Source organism: Equus caballus, chromosome 24 (assembly GCF_041296265.1).
Source record: "Equus caballus isolate H_3958 breed thoroughbred chromosome 24, TB-T2T, whole genome shotgun sequence".
NCBI classification, from domain to species: domain Eukaryota; kingdom Metazoa; phylum Chordata; class Mammalia; order Perissodactyla; family Equidae; genus Equus; species Equus caballus.
Genome location: NC_091707.1, coordinates 56497521 through 56517667, shown reverse-complemented (window position 1 = coordinate 56517667; position 20147 = coordinate 56497521). Strand labels below are relative to the sequence as shown.

The window sequence follows — 20147 nt, the reverse complement described above, 5'->3', positions numbered from 1 at the left end:
CTACTTTCTCAAGCGCGTTAACTGGAAGGCAGGTCTCACAGTTTCACTGGAAGCCCCTCCCTCTCGCTCTTTGCAGGTGGCTGTGCGGTGGGAAGAGGTCTGCGTCAGAGAGGCCCCATATGAACCGCTGCCATGGCCTGGGCCAGCTAACGAGCCTCGCCGTGCTCCCACTTCCTCTTCTGCGAGGACAGCTGTGCTGTGGACACGCCCTGCCCAGAGCGGGGCCTGCCCTTTGCTCCCAGCTCCTGGCAGTTTGCCTCCAAGCCCTGGGACTGTTCTGCCCGTTTCCCCGGGGGCTGGAGGGGCTGGACACTGAGGTCAGCCATGTATATGTGATTGACCCCAATAAAACTCTGGACACCAAGGCTCGGGGGAGCGTCCCTGGGTGGCGAGAGAGAGAACAGAAGCTAATGAGTTGGTGGTCTTCAAAGTGTTGAAATTTGGCCTAACATTTTTTTAAGTAGTTAAAATATTACAAAATTTAAATTTACATAAAAGCAATAGCTTCTGAAGTCTGTGTGAAGGCCACTGGACTAGATGTTTTTTTTTGAGGAAGATTAGTCCTGAGCTAACTACTGCCAATCCTCCTCTTTTTGCTGAGGAAGACTGGCCCTGAGCTAACATCCATGCCCATCTTCCTCTACTTTATATGTGGGATGCCTGCCACAGCATGGTTTGACAAGCAGTGCATAGGTCCACACCCAGGATCCGAACCCGTGAACCCCGGGCCGCCAAAGTGGAGCGTGTGAACTTAACCACTGTGCCACAGGGCTGGTTCCATTTCTATCAATTGTCTTCTGGTTCACATTTGCCTACTCAAAAATTGAGAGGTGGCCAATAAAAAGCCGCCTCTACTTTTTCCATTAGTGAAGGAAAAAATGAGCTGATAGAAAACTCGGAAGAGACTTGGCTGGTGGTTGGCAGCACAGCAGGCCCCCAACTGTGCTGAACAAGGGGCTCCTGCCCCACCCCGTCTTCCAGCCAGTGTCCCTGGTGTGGCTCCCTGACCCTCACAGTAACTTGATAATCATCAGAACCAGCTTGCCCAACACCATGGCTAAATTTAGTGTCATGATGAGCAATAAAATTCACATGTTCTTTATTTAGTCCATATAATACACCATTTTTAGAGTTTTTTAAAATTAGATAAAAGAGCATATTAAATGGCAAGTGTATGAAGTTTCTCTTCATAAACAATGTCAAAACAAAAAAGTTTTGAATTACAAAATGTTAAAAAATATGTAGGTACTTAACATTTCACTAAAGCATAAAGTTACAGATATTTTCTAAAGAAAAATAATTGTGCCACTTACCTATTTTTGCTGTTTCTATGAACTTTTTTATTCTGTACATAGGACATTTTGTACAAAATATGAAGTCTACATTTTTATTACTTATTACCATAAAACAAAGATACAATGTATGTACAATATTAAAAGGAAGCCATACTAAAGCCACACTAAAAAGACACTCGGAATAGTGACATTTCTGATGTACGGATACATTTTGGAAAGAGTGAAGATGCCAAACGCAGAACTTTATGAAGAGAAACAGTCACCGGTTTATTTTCAGTGTAGTACTTCTGAGATCAGTTTGCACAGAACAAACAGTGTATCTAGAGAATAATATATAAGTCGAACAATTAGCGCAGGGAGTCTGAGTCCTAACCAGGAAAACTTTAACAGGCCAAAATATTAAATAATACTCTTGTCAAAGAAAATTAGTTTCTCTTAAAACTTTTTTTGTCCCTTTTTGGTGAATGTTTGTCTTCAATAAAGAGCAGAAATAAAACCTAGACAAAAAGATGTTCTCATACGCTGAGCTTTACACAATCACCCAAACACTGATATTTCGCTTTCTCCCTCGGGCAAAAGAGAGTCTTTCCAGATGCCTCTCTCACAAACACACCGGCCATCCAGAATCAAGGATATCGGAGAATCTATCAGCTAAAGACGGAAGTTCAAACAATGGTATATCAAAATACAGAAGACGCTGCTTTATACAATAAAAAGCACCCTTTTTCCCTCAAAAGGAGAAGGCATCTGAACTTTTTTTAAATTATAAATTTCATAATGGTAAAATGGGTAGCTACTTGTCAAGTTTCTCAGGAAGTGTTTCTTCTCACAAAGTGGGCTGTTCCACTCTCAGCTGGGGCAGTCAGCGAATTTGGCCCCCCCACAGACGGCTTTCCTCTAAGCACAGGAACTAAACACTGTCAGTGGATTTCAGTGATGCCACCGTGACACGGGAATGAGGCCTGCTGCTCTTCGCGACGCTTCCACGGACACCTGAGACCTCGAGCGAACAACAGATCCTAAAAGAAGCCACAGTTTATCTTTTATGCATCGAGACATTTAACATGAAGCTATATAATCTTACGCCAGAGACAAAAGAAACTAGAACCACTTGTTTAGAATAGCAGTGCGTGTCTCAAGAGCTTTCAAGCAGGATAAGTCAGTCAAAATACTGGCCGCCCTGAGAGAAATAAAGAACAGACAAAGCACTAAGTTTAAAGGTTTTTCTCCTCGTGCTATTCCATCGAAAACAAAAAGCTCAATCCATGCAAGAAGTCTGTGAAACAGATAGCAGCATTTGAAGACCGATGCGAACTCAGACACTGCCTTTTCCGCAGGAGGTGTTGACATGTGCGCATCGTCACCAGAAAAAGATCCATGTGAGGCCACCCTCACTGCCGCTTCCTCTGAGTGCTGAGCACCACGTGACAGCAACAGTGGCCGTCACGCATGGCCCGGCACGTACACTGTGACTTTTGTTACGTTCTGACCAAAGGCAGCTGCAGCCTGCATTAGGCCAAGAACTGACCTAATCAGAATGACCTCATTCTAACTTTCTAAAAACGTGGAATTCTTAGAGGTTATAATTTTATTAGTTCAAGAGCCTTGTTAAAGGGCAAGAATGTGTGAGTAGAGGAAAAAAATTCTGCAAACAAAAAAATGATAAAATCGTTTTTAAATTCCAATTCCAGTCAAGGTAGATAGAGAAGCCTCTTTTGAAAATAAATTTCTCCTGTGAACTCGCTCCTGGAATCCTGGTACCAGACCACAGACTTGGAAATATGGCTTTAGAGACACATGAAGGAGTAGGACATGGCGCACATGTCGTTCCTCAAAGTAAAGGAACACCTTGGGAAAACCAGCGGCTGAGGGCCTTCACGTCACTGTCCCCAGTAAGCTGCGTTAGAAGAAAGCAAAGAACCATTTTGGTGAGATTTAAAAAAAACTCCCCAAACTGCTGGCGTAACAATCACATGAAAACAATTTCAAAGGTTTTAAAGTCTTAAAAAATATGCAGTACTTTTTTAAAGTGCTCCTTTGATTTGAAAAACATTGATATTATCATAGAACCACCTATTTTGAATGATCACAAATTCCGTTTGGGTAGAACATGGAGATGACCAGGGTGCTTTCCTTAGCTCTGATTTTGGGAAACTATCCTATCTGGGGCTGTGCCGGGGTCACGATGACGTGGGGAGGACACGGTCAGGGGCCCCGGCTCTGCGCACGATCTGAGAAGTCACCATTGTTTGAACTCCTAATCTCGAGCTGAGGCGGAAGTACGTTGTTGCCTACAGAACGGGGTCGAAGAAAGCTCTGACTGTGAGTGTAACTGATTTGTATGGCACAAAAAGTATGTATTTTCTACAGAATCCAGAACAGGAGTGGCGTCCGCAGCCTGCCGCGGTCCTCCGGGGCTAGCGCCCGTCCTGGGAGAGCAGCTCGTCGGCTCTGCAGTGGGCCTCCAAGGCGCTCTTGGTGTGGAGGTCCTGAGGCAGCTCGGACTTGCGGCGCACGAGAGGCCGGTCCTTCTTCGGTTCTTTCTGGGCCTGGAATTAAAAATGCAGTGGCGTTGGCTAGAAACTAAGCTGCCTGACCAGCGAGCTCACTTCTGTCAAAGTCAAAGGACAGTGGTGAGGCCGACGGGCAGCACACAGCCTAAGGCTCCCCTACAAACTCTCGGCACGGGCAGGCCTGCCACTGCTCATCACCGCAATCAGCCAAAATGTCTCGTCTCCTAAAAATAACCCAAGGACTCATGGGAAGGGCTGTGTGTGCAGGACTGGCATTTTGGTCTTCTAACCTGTGTAGCTGTGTACAGAGTACTCAGTCCCTCTACTTTGCAAATTCACCAGTTTTAGTAAATCCCATAAATGGTAAACCCTCCTATTTCATAAAACGTCACCAAAGCTGTCTTACGGCTCTGTCCATTACAGAAGCATTTCAGAAAGTCAACATTTCCTTTGGAGGTAAATAAAAAGAATGAATGACAAACATATTTAAACTGGATTTAAACTCAATAAGAGGTCTAAAACTTCTATCAAATTTGAGAAGAGATAAAGAGGTATTAAATGGGCCATGTATGGGAAAAATCCCCCCTAGAACTTAGAAAAATGGTATTTAATTATTTACATAAAATTTCCTGAGATTAAGGTTAAGAAATAAAAGACTCCCTTCTTCATCACATTCTCTTCTTAAAGTTTAGGAAATTTTGATTTTACCTAAAAAAAAATCCCAATTAAATGAAATCTCTTTTTTGCATGAAGATTTAGAGAACTGTGTCTGTCAAGAAAGGGGGGGTGCCTCATATGGGGAGTTTACACACCAAAAGTGTCCATTTCCATGAATAATAGTTAAACAAATTATTCCGTTTTAAAGTAGGGCCATTGCATTAATATCAGCATTTTTGAAAGAAAACAGTGAGCCACGAGAATCATCTGAACACCATGTCTGCAGCAGGAGACCATCGGCTGGGAAACTGACCAGAACGAGTCTTCCTTTCTGTTGTGTCTCCATCAAAAGGAAGACAGCATGTAAGAGAATGAGTGACTTCTGTGGTGGTGAACAAACATGTACCAGAAAAAAGGTGTTTTAAGTCAATCATTTGACAACAAAAAGAACATAACCGTAACAGCTCGTCAGTTGCCAGTTATCTAACTTCAGTACGGAAGGTAAAGTACACTTTTCTTTGCTTTAATGAAAAATTCAAGAACGTGCAGAAGTCGTACATGAAAAGTTCAGATTTTTGCAGAGCTAAATATTTCTCACTGTTCTTCGCAAATTTGTCTACAAAAACAGCAAGAATATCAAGGTTTAGAAAATTTTGTGTGACATCATTTTAGGATTCTATCTGGAAGTGTTATTTGAACATGAATCTTGCTTCCCGGTAGCGGCAGGAATTGTGATTTCCCCTGGAAACGAGTGTATGGTGGCTGCAGGGGAACCGCCCACAGGAATGTGGGGCCACAAGTCCCCAGGGACCGTCAGCCCCAGTCCTTACAAGAGGGCCTTCGACCCACAAGAATCTCCGGGGGAAACTCTGCCCCGAATTTTACGTCTGTTCCACGTTGAGCTGTAAAACAAAGCAAAGGAAGCAAAACACAACCAAGACTTCTAGATACTTGAAATGTTAACCCCTGCTGAGACAGGCATTCCGAAGAGAAGGAACATTTTAATAGAAAAAAGCAACAGTCAAAAACCTGGGAGCTGGAACCAATAAATGCAAATTGAGAAAACAAACACGACCCCGGAGCTTCCGACAGGACAGAAGGCGTGACGGACACATCCGAGCTTTCCTGCATAGGCATTTTCAATTGGGGGGCAAAGCAGAGAATACTTTCACAAACCACAAGGGGAGAAAAATCAGAAAAACAGGAGGCAGGAAAGGATGAGACATCATGCAGATGGTCACCCTGAATGAGTAACACTTCGTGCAGGGGACGTGCTGGTGAACATGCTGCCACGGGTGGGATGGACGAGACACACAGAATGCGGGGATCTGAGACTCTGCTGAGGGGACACAAGCCGGAGAGAAACGGCCTCTGTTTTGCAGCTTAAGTTGTAAATGAACACCAGGGTTTGGGCACACAAAATTGTGTATGTTTCTACTACTTAATTTAGGACAGAACTAATCAAATTTTCTTAAGGGACCAGATTTGTCTTCATCATCATAAGCTGGAATGACAGGAGAAAAATGGGAAAATACTTCATGTACATCCATCACACATTGACTTGTCAATTCTTTTCCTGAATATAAAAGCCTTAAATACACTCTACATATTGAGTAACGAATACCTTCACTTCCGACCTTTTGTCTTTCTACACCTTCCTTATTTGCAAGGTTGACACTGCTTTTCTTGCGACCGACTGTTAAAAATGAGAATTGTAAACATTTTAAATGTCTCTGATGCAAATGTTATTCACATGAAACTTACTAGTTTTCTTTGAATGTTCTATGCAGGGTTATACAAGTTCCTCAAAAAGAAATCCAAGGTATGGTTCTGACAGGTAAATATATAGTTGAATTTCTCCACCAAATTCCAACCAACTGTGTCCCACTAGCATTGGGGTCTTCCCTCCCCTCTTCTGCAATATTACCATTTACGTCTCACATCTGTCCTGTCCTGAGCCAGCATTCAAATCATTTGAAAGAAATGTGGGATGATTTTGGGAAAATAAAATTAGCTGAAGATACAATTAAAAGGGCATTGAAAATATTCCAAGTTTAATCTTTAGCTCTATCTTTTTATGTTAATTTGGTCTCCAAATCACGCACATAAATTTTTCCTGCATCGTGGCATCTTCTCTTTGCTTTAACAACACTGTTTTTGAGAATTTCAGGAATGTGACTGCAAACATTTTCAAATTAAGAGTCTATCATATTAAATATTATACCTAAGAGACTGAACTATAAATACTTTCATTTAGATAGGCTGACATTTGAGGGGGAAAAACTCAATTGATCCATAGAAGTCGATGAGAAGTCTTGAAAGTGGGTGGTGTTAGTCTTCTAATTTTATTCTTTTTTGGAGTTGTTTTGCCTATTCTAGATCCTTTGCATTTCTATATGAATTTTAGAATCAGCTTGTCATTAAAAAAAAAAAAAAGCCTGCTGGGATTCTGATTGAGAGTAGGTTAATTTGGGCAGAACTGATGTCTTAATGGCATTGAGTCTCCTGACCCAGGAATGTGACTGTAGAAATCTAAAGGTAAGGGTAAGAAATCTAATTGTAAGGATGTCAATTACACAGAAAACTCAGTTGCATAATCTAATTTCAAGAGTCATGAAAGCAAACTTGCAAGCAAACATGCTAAGAGCTCTCTGGGAAAAGCCCTGTTGACACATTCATTGTTTAGAATAAACGAGCGGGTAACGAGAGACTGGCTCCTCCCACTGTGTGTATGTAGGTGGTCTCCCAAGGGCCAGTGGATAGATGAACCAGTGGGAGGTTTTCTTGGCACCGGTTATCACATGAATACAAGAACCGACCTTCAAAGGCAGTTTACTCAAGATGAGAATGCTATTTTGCTGTTGGCATTCTTGATCAAGTTCTGATCTCCCACAGAATAGGCCCTAAATCATAAATATGTCCATAAATTATGTAATTATGTAACATGTTCATTACATTTTGGGCAGAGGATATTCTTTTCCTAGCTTTAATTATCAAGTCAAAGGATGTACCAAAAAGAAAAATCCTCCAACCCTAAAATATTTAATGTGTAAGAACTGGCCTGTAAACCACCAATTTCCTTTTCGACTTTGTACTGCCTAAGTCACCTAAAAATGCTCACGTGGTTACAAATTCCCCGGCTGGCTAACTGGGAGGAGGGCCACTGGTTCTGATCTCTGACCGCCTGCAGGTGACAAGGCTAGTTCTCGTGTCTTTAGCACACTTTAATCAAGATGGTAATCAAAAATGTGACTTCAAATTCCAAGTTAAAAATAAAATCAGGGGCCGGCCTGGTGGCGCAGCGGTTAAGTTCGCACGTTCCACTTCGGCGCCCCAGGGTTCGCCGGTTTGGATCCCGGGTGCGGACATGGCACCACTTGGCAAGTCATGCTGTGACAGGCACCCCACATATAAAGTAGAGGAAGATGGGCATGGATGTTAGCTCAGAGCTAAACTTCCTCAAAAAAAAAAAAAAGAATAAAATCAAGAAGTAGAAAAATTAATACCCCACAGAGAAAAATATAAGGATTTGCATGTTTTTAATTCAATCCATTCATTGCTAAGAATATTAATTGTGAGGAAATTATGGAATCCAACTGGATTAAGTAAAAAATGAGTTACTGATGTTTCCCAGGGGTATACTGAGTTTTTCTACTGTATTTTTAGTATTTTCAAGTTTTGATGAGCTGACAGAAGCATGCATTCTCCTGCTTTTTATCTTAGCCTACAGCTGGCAACCAGCCAGGCAGGATAAGGCGGCGTGGACACGGTCAGCACAGGTGCTGTTCCTCAGCAGCATTATGAGAAAGGAGTCGAGACCAGTGCTCTCCGACTGAAAAACACCAGCCACGTATATAATTCCAAGTTTTCTAGTAGCCACGTTAAAAAGGCAAAAAGCAACAGATGAAATTAGTTTTCATATTTTTTATTTAACCCAATATGTCCAAAATAATATCATTTCAACACATAATCAATAATAAAAAATTATAAGTGAGATGTTTTTATGTCCTTTTCTTCATATTAAGCCTGGGAATTCCTGTGTTTTTGACTGACAGCACAGCTCCGTGCTGATGGTCACGTGTCGCGTACTAAGCGCCACGCTGGGCTGTGGCTGCCCTGTGGGCCAGAGCAGCCCAGACAGTCCAGAGCGTGTGCTCCTGGTAACGCCTGACCCTGTCTCATCAGGTGGGGAACACAAGTTACTTGAATTAAAAACAAATAGACTGGAAAAAACCCAAACTCTCTCTGTTTAGCTGAGCTCTGTCTGCATACAGTATACAGTATAATTTCCGCCACTCTAACTTTTTACATTGCAGGGTTTTAGCACTGGATGTCTTTAGGAATTCTTACACTGGCCAAAGGGGAGTAAAGTTTCAAAGCCAGAAAGGCCTGTGTCCCCAAATTCAGTTAAGACTACGTTAGTTTACACGAATTGAAAACAGGGAGGCAAGCTCAGAGAAACAGCATCAGAAGGCTCCTCACACAGGCAGGACCCTCGTCTGAAGCCTGAGCTGTAGGAGTCCCACCTCAGCCCAGGAGGCTGTCTTTGGGTCAGCGGTGAGCTAAGGATGTGTCTCCACCACAGTGGAGATGAACCCACTTGAGCGCGCATGTGACATGGGGTCCCCCCAGAGCCCTGGCCCTGCGGCAGGCCGCTGGAGGCAGCGCGGTGCTGCTGTCGGGGAGAAAACAAGGACTCCACTCTTGTGTCCCGAGCCCAGGGGGCTGGTACCTGCTGTGGACACTAACTGGGGACGCCCCTGGGCCAGAAGAAGTCGGAGGGACGCAGAGGGGAGAGAGTGGTAAGACATCACTGCGAAGCTTTTGATTTTCTGATTAACATTTAAAGAAGAGTTAAGAATTGGGATTATTACTGTTAAGATAAACAAACAAATTTCAGGCACATACTTTATCCTTAAAAATTGTTTCTACTAGTTTGATCAGAAAGATGTATAGATACAATGTTTCCTGTAAGATTGCCAAAATTCAGTTTTTAACTTTAGCTTACACAGAAGGCACTGGCGGACATCACGGTGCCCGCTGACAGGACACGCATTTCTCAAGCACACCTGCGGGGAGCGCACCCAGCTGGGCCCTGCGCACTTTTACCTGGCGAGCCTCTTCGTTCACTGTCTTTCTCAGCATCTGCACATCTTCAAATAAAGGCCCATCTGTCTCCATTGCAACCGGGATGCTCACGCTGCTCGCTTGACTATACACTGTGTACTGCAATGCAAAGCGCGGAGTCACTCTGTTAGCGCTCAGGTCTGAGCTCCTGGCCGGGGCACGTCTTCCCACGACGCCCTCCCCCAGGGCCCTCTCCTGATGAGGCCCATTTGCTGGGTGCTAAACTGGTCCACGCCTGCAGCTGTGGCCCCTGCAGCCTTCTGAAACTGGAACTCAATTTATCCTCCTACAATCTGGGTCGCGCCTGGGTGGGGAGAGCAGAGCAGGCCATTCCTCACTCTCCTCAACCCCTCGGGGCCTGACAGATGGCCAGGTGACACACCTGTAGCCTTTGGTGTTGTGACTTCATATAAGCAACGCGATAGGCACACCTGGATTTGGTCACTGGAACTGTCACGCTGAAACCGCCAGCGCTAACCTCCCCATCTCTGCACGCAACTGCTCACCCACGGCTCTTCCCTGTCCACTCACATTTCCTCGCTGTGGCAACTCCTGCATCTCAGTTTCTTACAACTTTCCTGACTTGCTTAAACCCCATTATTGGTCACACCCTCAGCCTCTGTTCTCCACCCAAACTACACAGCCTGGATTAGCCCAACAGCTCACATCTTCCACTCTGCAACCTCGTGGCTCGCACTGCTGGGAAGGACTGGTGCACCAGCTAGTCCAGGATCTGCTGTGCAAGCCGGGTCCCCTGGCTCCCCACATGTCTCTCATTGGCTCCCTCTCTTGTTCCCCACAGGGCGGCCCTGGAACCCTACTCTCCCTGGGCTCTGGGGCAAGTCAGGCTCTGGTGTGAGCTGCAGTCGCGTCTCCAGTCACAAGCCTCTCCCTTTGTGTGTCTGTGAGTGTGACATGGGGACAGGACCACCTCAAAGGGTGTTGTGATGGTTAAATGAGCTGAGGTGTGGGAAACAGCCTGACTGTTCCGAGCATCTGGTGTCCACTTTCTCTGTGAGGTGGGGACGAGGACGGAAGAAACACATGTGTGTCTGCTGTGAGCCGGTGCTGATCCAAGTACTTCATTTGTCTTGCGACAAACCTGTAAAGTGTGAGCTATGGTCCCCTTCAGGGGAGGGGAACTGAGTGAGGAGGGTTGGGTCCCTGCCTGAGGCCGCAGGGCCAGGGTGCGGAGCCGGGCCTAACCCTGCAGTCCTGCCTCGCACCCCCCACTCCCTGGTGACAGCCCACGCGCACCCACTTGCGTCCTCCTCCTGCCTCAGCGGGAGGCTCTCCTGTCCCCACAGCCCCTGTGCCCGGCCCAGCCAGGTGAGCTTCAGGGTAGAGCGGCCCACTCTGAGCGCCCCCTCAGCTCAGCCCTGCCTGTGCTTGGCCCTCTCCTCTCGGCCGGGACCTCCTGGCTGCTAAGCTGGTTTTTGGTCTTTGTCCTCCTGGACCGCTTGGTGGCGTGGCGGATTGAACACCATCACCCCGGAAACTGTGCCCTCCCTGGCCTCAGCGCACCAGCTCTCCTGCTTCCTCTCCCCTCTGCCCATCCCTTGGACGGACGACAGTCTGGGTCCTCCCTCACACTTCCTGTGGTGTCCCACGCCCTCGACAGCTCCCTGTTCGCCGCGGCTTCCATGACACCTCGTCTGCCTCTGTCCTCAGCTCTGCGCCATCCAACCCCTCTAACACCGTCCTTGCAAATGCGCTGCTCACTCGCTGGGGCCGCGTCCTCGGCTCCATCTCCTCCTTTCAACCTCAATGGGCACAAAGGCCCCCTCAGTGCCCGCTGCCCGCCATTCCCACCAACCCCCGAGTGCCACCATCCGCATATTTCCACAAGAGCCCTGAGTGCCCGGCCCCTTCCAGTGCGCCCGCCACGCTGCTGCCAGAAAGAGCTTGTAAACCCAAGTCCGTCTAGGCTGCTCCGCTCTCTACGACTCTCGGACACCACACATTTTTTGGGATAAAATCCCCGATTCTCCTGCCCCCTTTCCAGCTTCGTCCCTGAAACAGACCATACCCAGCCCCTCCTCCAGAGCGGATATTCCACCCGTGCTGAAGGCGGGGTGTCCCCACTCTTCTGTCTCCGCCTGAGCCCCTTTCCCCGAACTCAGACTGGCGAATGTCCCCTCAGTCGAGACTCCAAGAGGTGGCCCCACTGCCAAGAGCCCACACTCTTACTGGGCTGAGGTCCCCCGTGGCCTCCGATTGCGCCATCCCAGACCCGCAGCGTCTCTCTTCAAAGGCACGGACCAAGCCTCTCGCCAGCCTCTCTCGCATCTCACTCAAGTGTGTGTTACGATCTGACCATCTGAACTGAATTCTTTGCTTCCATCTGGCTCCCCTCACAGATCGGAACTGGGGACTGTGTCTTGTTCTCATCTTTGTATCTCAGCAAAGTTCCATGACTCGGGACACACAGCTGGCACCCATCTGCTGAGTGACGTGTCCGCCTGCTCAGTGCAGGGAGATGGGGACATGGCACAGCACCTCATCCTCCAGGGGTTCATGGCCAGGAGGGACAGACAGAAGCACAGACAACTGCAACACGCATGAGTGGTGCAGGGTTGTTTCTTAACCAACATTCCAGCTTGTGGCCACCCCAAGGGGACAAAGGAGTGCTTTCCACAGAAGCCACCAACTGCTCGTGCTTAGAGCAGTGCAGGCTCTGGCTCCTCGCTGGGGCTCCAGGCAGAGAAGACTGTCAAGAAGGATGCCAGACAATGTTCACAGCAAACCTCCGCCACGAGGCAGGCACCGCAGGAGAGGACTCTCGTGAGAAACAAAAACCTTCGTTGAGGCTAAAGTTCATAACAGGGTGGAGGAAGGAACATTTCCCCCACAGAAGCTCGTCTCTCAAGCCAAGGCAGACAGCCAGACCCCGGGTCCAGGGCCTCCTCACAGCCAGACCCCGGGCCTCCTGACTGCCAGGCCCTGGGTCCCGGGCCTCCTGACTGCCAGGCCCCAGACTCTGGGCCTCCCTGGGCACTGGTTGGCTCACTGCAGAAGGACAGAAACACTGAGCCAGAGCTACAGTTAATGTGCACAGAAGTGCTTGTCTTCATTTCACATGATTTCCATGAAAGTCAGGAGAAGTTAAGTAGTAAAATATCATATGGACTCTTTTGGTGGATTAGGAAAAACACATTTATGTTAGCAATCTTCAATATGTCTGATTAGAAAAAATTAAATCATATACAACATTAAAAAAATCCCAATGAAGCAGCCACAACTGCTAAATCAAACAAGACTGACAATTCTAAAGGCACTGGCCTTCCCAAACCCCAACAGGCCTAAACGGGGCCGGCTGTCAGGTCCTCGCGTAGACGGAATCCTTGGGTTGTGAGACAACAAGGGTGAGCATTGGGAAGCCTTCCAGGCATGTGGCCGGGAACAAGTCCACCCTAAAAAGGGAAGCTACTAAATCAGTTCTCAGAAAGGCATTTGAGATGGAGAACAAAGCTTCCAAAGCCCAACTGTTTTTGTCAGAGAAATAAGGAACAAACTGTATTATCCACAAGATTATTCACTTTTTGTCGTTGTTATAAATGGCGAGCAGTGATTAGAACTTAGATTTTCTCTCAAGAGAACGAAAAGCAAGTGCTGAGGCGCTGCGTCCCAGCTCTGAGACACGAGCCCGGGAGGATTTTCCGTCTCAGAGACGCTGAGCCAACAGGCTGAGCATGCGGGCGGCACTGCTGTCACAGATGGTTCCAACACAGACACGAGGAGCCAGGACAGCTCGGCTCGAGCGTCAGAGGTCCCCACAGCACGACGCGGTGAGCGCAGGCAAACCCACACCGCTCGTGCTGTTCCCGAGACACTCCTAAAGACAGCAGCCACGGGAACGTGAGGAGATGGAATGCAGGACAACTCAGGAAAAGCTCAGAGAAAGGGAAATGAGAACACACATTTCAGCAAAGCACAGCAGGGAAGCCAGGCCACGTTTGTTAATACAACCAACCAGCTCGTCTCCATTTAAGCTTTATGCAACTTTGTGAGGTTATTTCTATATTCGAGGCAAAATAAATAAAATCAGACCCTCGGAGTTGTATGAGTTTTATGTATTTCTCAAGGGTGTTAATTTTGGGTGTGTGTGATGGGTGCTTGATAATCCTACCTGGGACCCATTAGCCCGCCCTTCGCACAGGCTGGCAGAGCAGAGCGGGGCCACCCGACACCTGCCCCAGATGGAGGGTTTTACCGCGCTTTACAACAAACGTCAGGACCGTAACCTCACTTTCAAAATCAATTCTACTCGTTAAAGTAGATACTCCTAGCCTCTCTACCTAAATGATGCACTATACAGTTCCACAGTAATCTTAAAATAGTGTTTCTTTGTAAGAACATGCATAAATATTGGTAGAAAAGAGCTGGTTACTTGTCTTAGGTGGAATCCAGGCCATATACTTAAGACTATCATTCAATTTTCCTATGGTTTAAGTCTCCTGACTGTAGTTTTATCAAAGGGAATACAAATCAATATGTTGTTATATAGGCAAAATGTATACTTTTAACTTTGTATTCATGTATCACGTTTTTATTAAATGTCAGAGATTAAAAAGCCTACCTATGCATGCCTCTCACCAAAGGAAAAAGATCGCTTATAATCTAGTTCACCTTCTGGAAACTCTTAGGAGGTTAGGGGCAGCTGAGCAGCTCTCCTCACGAAGTAAAATCTTTTCTGGGGATCTGGGGAAAGCCTGGGAACTCTGTGTGGCCAAGCCTCGCATGTGATTTCCAGCCAGTGGCACCGTAGGTCAGACAGGCACACAGAATCGGAAGGAAGGTCTGCCATGACAGGGCTCCAACCCTTCGGGCCAGTGGACAGGACACCAAAGAGCACAGCGCAAGGCCCCAGAGCCTGGCCGCCCTGGAGCCAACCCAGGGCTAACACTGTGGAGGCCACTGCTCCCACGCGGCAGCTCCACAAGACACGCCACCAGCGCCCACTGCCAGGGCACTCGGGAACCTCCTGGCCTCGGCGCGAGAAGGGTTAGTTGCTAACGTGGCAGAGGTCAATTTTGAACGATTAAAGGCTAAGCCTATAGAAACCTAACTTTAGGAAAGAGAATATCAACTTCACACTTAATCTATTTCAAATCTCATTTGTTTTCTTTTAGAATTAATTTGATATTGGAAGGAAAGGGAAATATCGTTTGAGCTACAGCATCTATGACATTTGCGAGAGAAAGCAAAGTCCAGTCTTGGCCCGAAACAGAGGTTGCATCCTGGCTTTCTTTTTACCACAGTATATTCACATAAGATTCACATCTTATTTAAAAAGCAGAGGAAAAAAAATGTCAATTCTGTGGTAAAAACTTCATGGGGCAAAATAAGTACTTGTACAAAAGTTGAGAAGTATTTTTATTGCAGATATTTTCATACACAATGTTAGTAAATCAACTTCCTTCCCCTCCCATGATGCAGCCACATTCCTATCTTATAAAGACATTCACGTAAAACCCTACATGTTTTCACGTTACTCTCTTTTTTAGTACCTGGGGGTTTGCTTTGGCTAGATTTTCTATTTTAACCCACGCTTCTTCTCGTTCTTTCATTTTTAGCTTCTCTCTGAAAAACAGTAAAATGTCATTGGTGTTACAGAGATGAATCAAATTCAAGAAAACATTAAGGGGATACTGACGTGGTTGCAACACAATCGCCTATTTTTCCTCTGTCGCTTTCTGGTCTTACTCCACATACTTCACAGTGGGGATCACAACGAACGTAACATGAGAAATAAAATGAAAAAAGCAACCAAGACTTGGAGTAAAAGATTAAAAAAAAAATGCTACAGTTTTAACATGCCTAAGAATTCCAGTTCTTAAAAACACTTATCCAAGTACATCTTATTTCTCCATCTTTATCCTGCTTTGTTGCTTCTGTACCAGCTTCCAGAGATGAATGAGAAGCTTACAGATCCATGAAAAGCCAGACTACACCACAGCTTAAAAGAACCAAGGTGAGAAGAGCTCATGTCCCAACACTGACACTAAAAAGGAACAGTCTTGGGGCCAGCCCCACGGCCGAGTGGTTAAAATTCGTGTTCTGCTTTGGGGGCCCAGGTTTGTGCGTTCGGATCCCAGGTGTGGACCTACTTCATTCATTAGCCACACTGTGGAGGCATCCCACATACAAAAAATAGAGGACTGGCATGGATGCTAGCTCAGGGCGAATCTTCTTCACCGAAAACAACAATAACAACAACAAAAAGTGTCTTCGAGCCAGGAGACCTGGATTCTTGTGGGATTCCACAGCTAATGAGTTGCATGACCTTCAATAAATCACTTAACTTGGACCCAACTTTTTTTTTCAAATCTAAAAAACGTGCTGCGTGATCTTTAAGGTCCCTTTCAGAAAGCCTTGATGTTCTCTGAAAGACAGTTTGCCATCATGAAAGCCCCAGTGTTCCTATACTTCATAGGTAAACAGTAGGTCAGCTGGGGAAAGCACGGACCAGCAGATTGAAGGTTTAGTTTCAAGAAAGCTTTGCCATATTCCCTCCGCCCCTTCCCTGCCTTCTCTCTCAGCGTCCCTCACACACTACGTCTCACTCATGTGTACTTCGCTGCCCTTCTCTTTCCACACTATGCAGAATACAAACCCCGGGAGGGCAAGGACTCTTGGTTTATTCACTGCCGTGTTGCCAGAACCTAAAACAGGTCTGGCCTATAGGCAGACACCCACATTTGTCTAAAGAATGACAGCTGGTTTTATAGATATCCTGTAACCTGAATCACACCCATCCAAAGTTTACCTACCTTAGCCAGCTTCAAGTGACAGGCAAAGAACAAAATCTGCCCACAGTCCACACTGGACTCTGAAGACGTGATTTTGAGAACTAATTGATCAGGTTATTACTAGCACAGCCTAGGGACAGAGGGCCTTGTCACAGCCTGTTCCTGCAGAGCTGCAGGCTCTCAAGTCCTCCAAGCACGAGAGCAGGGCCCTGATTCTGTAAGGGACACAGGGGCTGGACCCAGAGAACGCCACGTTTATGGAGATCGTCCAATTACAACATAAAGCCATGCTGAGATGGAGATTCTTGTGCTCTCATACAAACCTGACAGGATATAATTCAAATTCCTGCCTTATAAACCTGAAAAATTACTACACATTACAGCCTTTAAACATCCCCTGACAAAAGCAAAACTTCTGGAAGTGAACTTCTTGACTACACGTGCTTTTTGCGGAGGTGATTAAACTAGAAGTGTACTAGTGAACAGCTGTGAACACGTGTTCTCTGAGAATAAGCTACCATAACACAGTCTTGCTTTCCAAGGATGAAGGGACTGATTTTGCTTTAAAGTAAAGAGCAACTTTCAGGACAAACCAATGGGAGAGGTTTATTTAGGATCAAGGAAAAAAATCCTTGAAAGAGTAACTTTTGAAAGGAGCAACTTACTTCAGTTTCTCTGCTTTAAACTGTTGGGTGCAGTCATCAAAGAGCTTCTGGTTCATCTCCATGAAGAGCTTCAGCGCGTTGTATATCAAGCCATGTATTGTCCTATAAATAAGCGTCGTGTTCAAACTCAGAATACTCGATCTTTTTTATTGTTTCCCTCCCGTCCTCGGCCTCAGTCTCTCTCTTCTCCAAACTTACCAGGCTATTTCAACAGTCCCACATTTCACAAGTCTCCTAAGCTTTCAAATGAAAAGCCTGTTTCTTTTGATTCATTTGTCTGTCTCCCGAGAGCAGCCGCACAGCCTGCAGACCCTCCTCCAAAGCTCTCCCCTAAGTGCCGGCCCTTCGGCCTACTGTCCCGGCCGACAGCAGCCAAAGCCGCCCTACTCGGAAACTGAACAAAAAACGTTGAAACTTGAACAAATATAATCAAGACAAACTTCACTACATGGAGGAGAATAATGGAAACATTTTATTTCCTATAAACGTCAGTTTCCTTTCAATCTTATTCAGTGAGGACAGGAAAACTAATTTTAATAATGCCAAAGTAGCCCTTTGGACAGTAGGAAATAAAATTACCATAGAACAGCTTAACCAAACTTAGCTCCCAGGCTCTGACAAACACGAGGGGGGACGCCCAGCAGCTCTGCATCCCAGCCGGGCATTGAGACGACTCCAGTCCCAGCTGCCATCTGATGGCAGCCACGTAAGGGACCCCCGGTGAGAAGGGCAGAAAACTGCCCAGCACAGCCTGCTCAGCCCACAGAACCGTGAGCAATCACAAAAATCTGAGCTCTCAAATCATGCTACTTTTTAATTCACTTCATATTAACAACCAAACCACATTTAAAAAACACTTAGAAGAACACTTCTTCCTCTGCAGTGGGCAGGAACTCGGAGTCAGTCAGTAACCACTGCCGACTTTCACATCACACTCAACTCACACAGGAACGATGGCTGAACCCCGGGGCCTGTGCTACCACCTGCTGAACTTAATAAAAAAATGAACGTCACCAAGAAAAGGGTGTTGCAAAGTGACATACTAACAATGGTGCCTCGGCTACTGTACGACGACACGGCTGCCACTCTTCCTTCTGCCGCCATCAGCACCAGTGCCAGAGCCCTGGTCACGGGACTGAGGGCGAAGCTTTCCCGAATGCCTCTCAGGTGCCAGGGACTTTATCTGTATTAACTTTATCCCAATTAATCTTCACAACGAGGTGAAGGTCGCTGAAAAGTGCTTTATGTGTACAGACATTAACTGTCTTGACCAATCATCACAAAACTCTAAGGTGGGTGCCAACAGTTCTCTATCTTTCAGAAGAAACTGCCTGAGAGAGGTGGTGGGCAGCGGAGCCTGACCGTGAACCAGGGCAGCAGGAGGGGGCACCCAGACACTGCGGGCCAGAGCCGCCAACAAACTCTGCACCGCACTCAGGCTGCCGCTTCCCCCAGACTCGCTTTCCTGGCCTGTAAACAAGGGGGTAGGACCAGATCCCGTAGCTCTGCTCTTCCTGCTTTAAACTCTGATTTAATGATTATAACATAGGAAGAAAAAATAAAAGATGAAGCAAGCAAAACCCTGATACTGGTATTCAGGTAAATAACATGAGCACAGTCCAGTATGCCACAGTGATACGGCCGCAGCGACCGTTCCCCTGTAAGGTCTCAGAAGACAAGCGCTGAGTAACTTAGTCTGTTCCTCCTCATTAAGTGAAAGGACAGGGGAGGGAAGCAGCAGCACATGTCCGAGATCCCTCAGGTGGTGCTCAGACCACCCGCTCTTCTCTCTGGCTCTCCAGGCAGTGAGCACATAGGGTGGTCCATGTTCTCAAGGAAGGGGTCCCAGGGTGTGCGACAGACAGCAGGGCTCCAGGGTGACTGAGTTCCCACAGGGACTGAGCCCCACGAGTTCTGCAGTGACCTTCAACTCCTCTGGAGGGAACCGAACAAGAGTCCTGGAAGATGCTGCTGCAGACAGCCCCAGGGACAGGGCTGTGAACAAATACGCCTCTATGCGGGCTTGATACGGGGTGAGGAGGCAAAAGAAAGGCCACAGGGAAACCCATACTTCTACTTAATTAGGAATTGACATCCCGTTTTTTAACTGCTATTTCGGACTTGGATTTCAATTCTAATTGGTTTGAAGTATCAGCAAAATACGCAAAATTTACAAATGCAGAGATCCGACGAGGGCCAGTTCTTACTTGTTCCAGTGGGTCTTGGAGTTGCGGTACAAGGATGGAAACATGATGGGCAGAATCTTGGCTGCATTGTCACTGATTAAACTCATGATGTACTCATTATTCCAGTAATATAGGGCTCGCTCTGCCACCTGCAAGACAGGAGTGCACAACTGTGGTTTGCGACGATTAGAAACATTCAGAAGTCTTTCCTATTATACCTGTGAATAGGATAATAAATTATATTCGATTAGAAATCATCATTTCTGCAAATTCAGAATGCCCTAGACTGTAACCCTGAAGAGCCTTCAACAAAGAGGCAGACGATTCTTGTACATCAAGAACATTCACTCCTTCCTCCATTTACTCAGTAAACATTTATGCGAGATGCTGAGGACACAGTCAAATGAGTTCCTTCCATCCACTCGTCCATCCACTCGACACGTATCTCTTAGTTGCTACCCTGTGCATCGCACTGTTTGGCACTGAGGATTCAGCAGGGACGAGGCGAGGCCTTGAGGAGCCCACATTCTAGTGAGGAGACAAGTGACGGGTAAATTATCTGACCGTCAGAAGTGATAAGCCATGTGGCAAGGGGACGGGGAGTGCTGGGTGTGTGTGGAAACGTGGCTTCCATCTGAAATCGAGGGTCACAGAGCAGGTCTCTGGAGGAGGGGCCCGATGGAGGAGGAGAGGGTGTGAGGTGACAAGACTAACAGGGAGGGCAGCAGGGTGAGGAAAGGAGCACAGCGGAACGGGAGGAGCTGAGGGCACTGAAGTGGCTCAGGGCCCAATCGCGTTGGCCAGTTGTAACTGTTGGCAACATACACAAATGTCACGTGGGGCTATGCTGACACATCTTCCCTCTTCTGCTGGGTCACCAACTCCCTGGAGACCATGAGGTTTTGTCATTTTTTTGCCTTGTTCATGTTGTGTTCATACAAAAGGATGGAGT

The 20147-nt window shown here is 46.6% G+C and overlaps 1 protein-coding gene across 11 annotated transcripts in view; it reads right to left on the bottom strand.

The window, feature by feature from the left end:
- Positions 1-1082: 1082 nt before the first annotated feature.
- PPP2R5C (protein phosphatase 2 regulatory subunit B'gamma) overlaps positions 1083-20147 on the bottom strand; it is a 140457-nt gene continuing 121392 nt past the window's right edge. For 4 of the 11 annotated variants that reach the window (XM_023628403.2, XM_070249537.1, XM_003364070.5 and 1 more), the window contains 5 exons: positions 19217-19344; positions 17010-17111; positions 15103-15175; positions 9575-9691; positions 1083-3844 (listed from right to left, as the gene is read on the bottom strand). In XM_023628403.2, coding sequence (XP_023484171.1) covers positions 3713-3844; positions 9575-9691; positions 15103-15175; positions 17010-17111; positions 19217-19344 — 552 coding nt within the window. In that variant the 3' untranslated portion in view covers positions 1083-3712. The remainder of the gene's footprint in view (positions 3845-9574; positions 9692-15102; positions 15176-17009; positions 17112-19216; positions 19345-20147) is intronic. The other 7 variants (XM_023628405.2, XM_070249538.1, XM_001489034.5 and 4 more) reach the window with 2 other exon arrangements.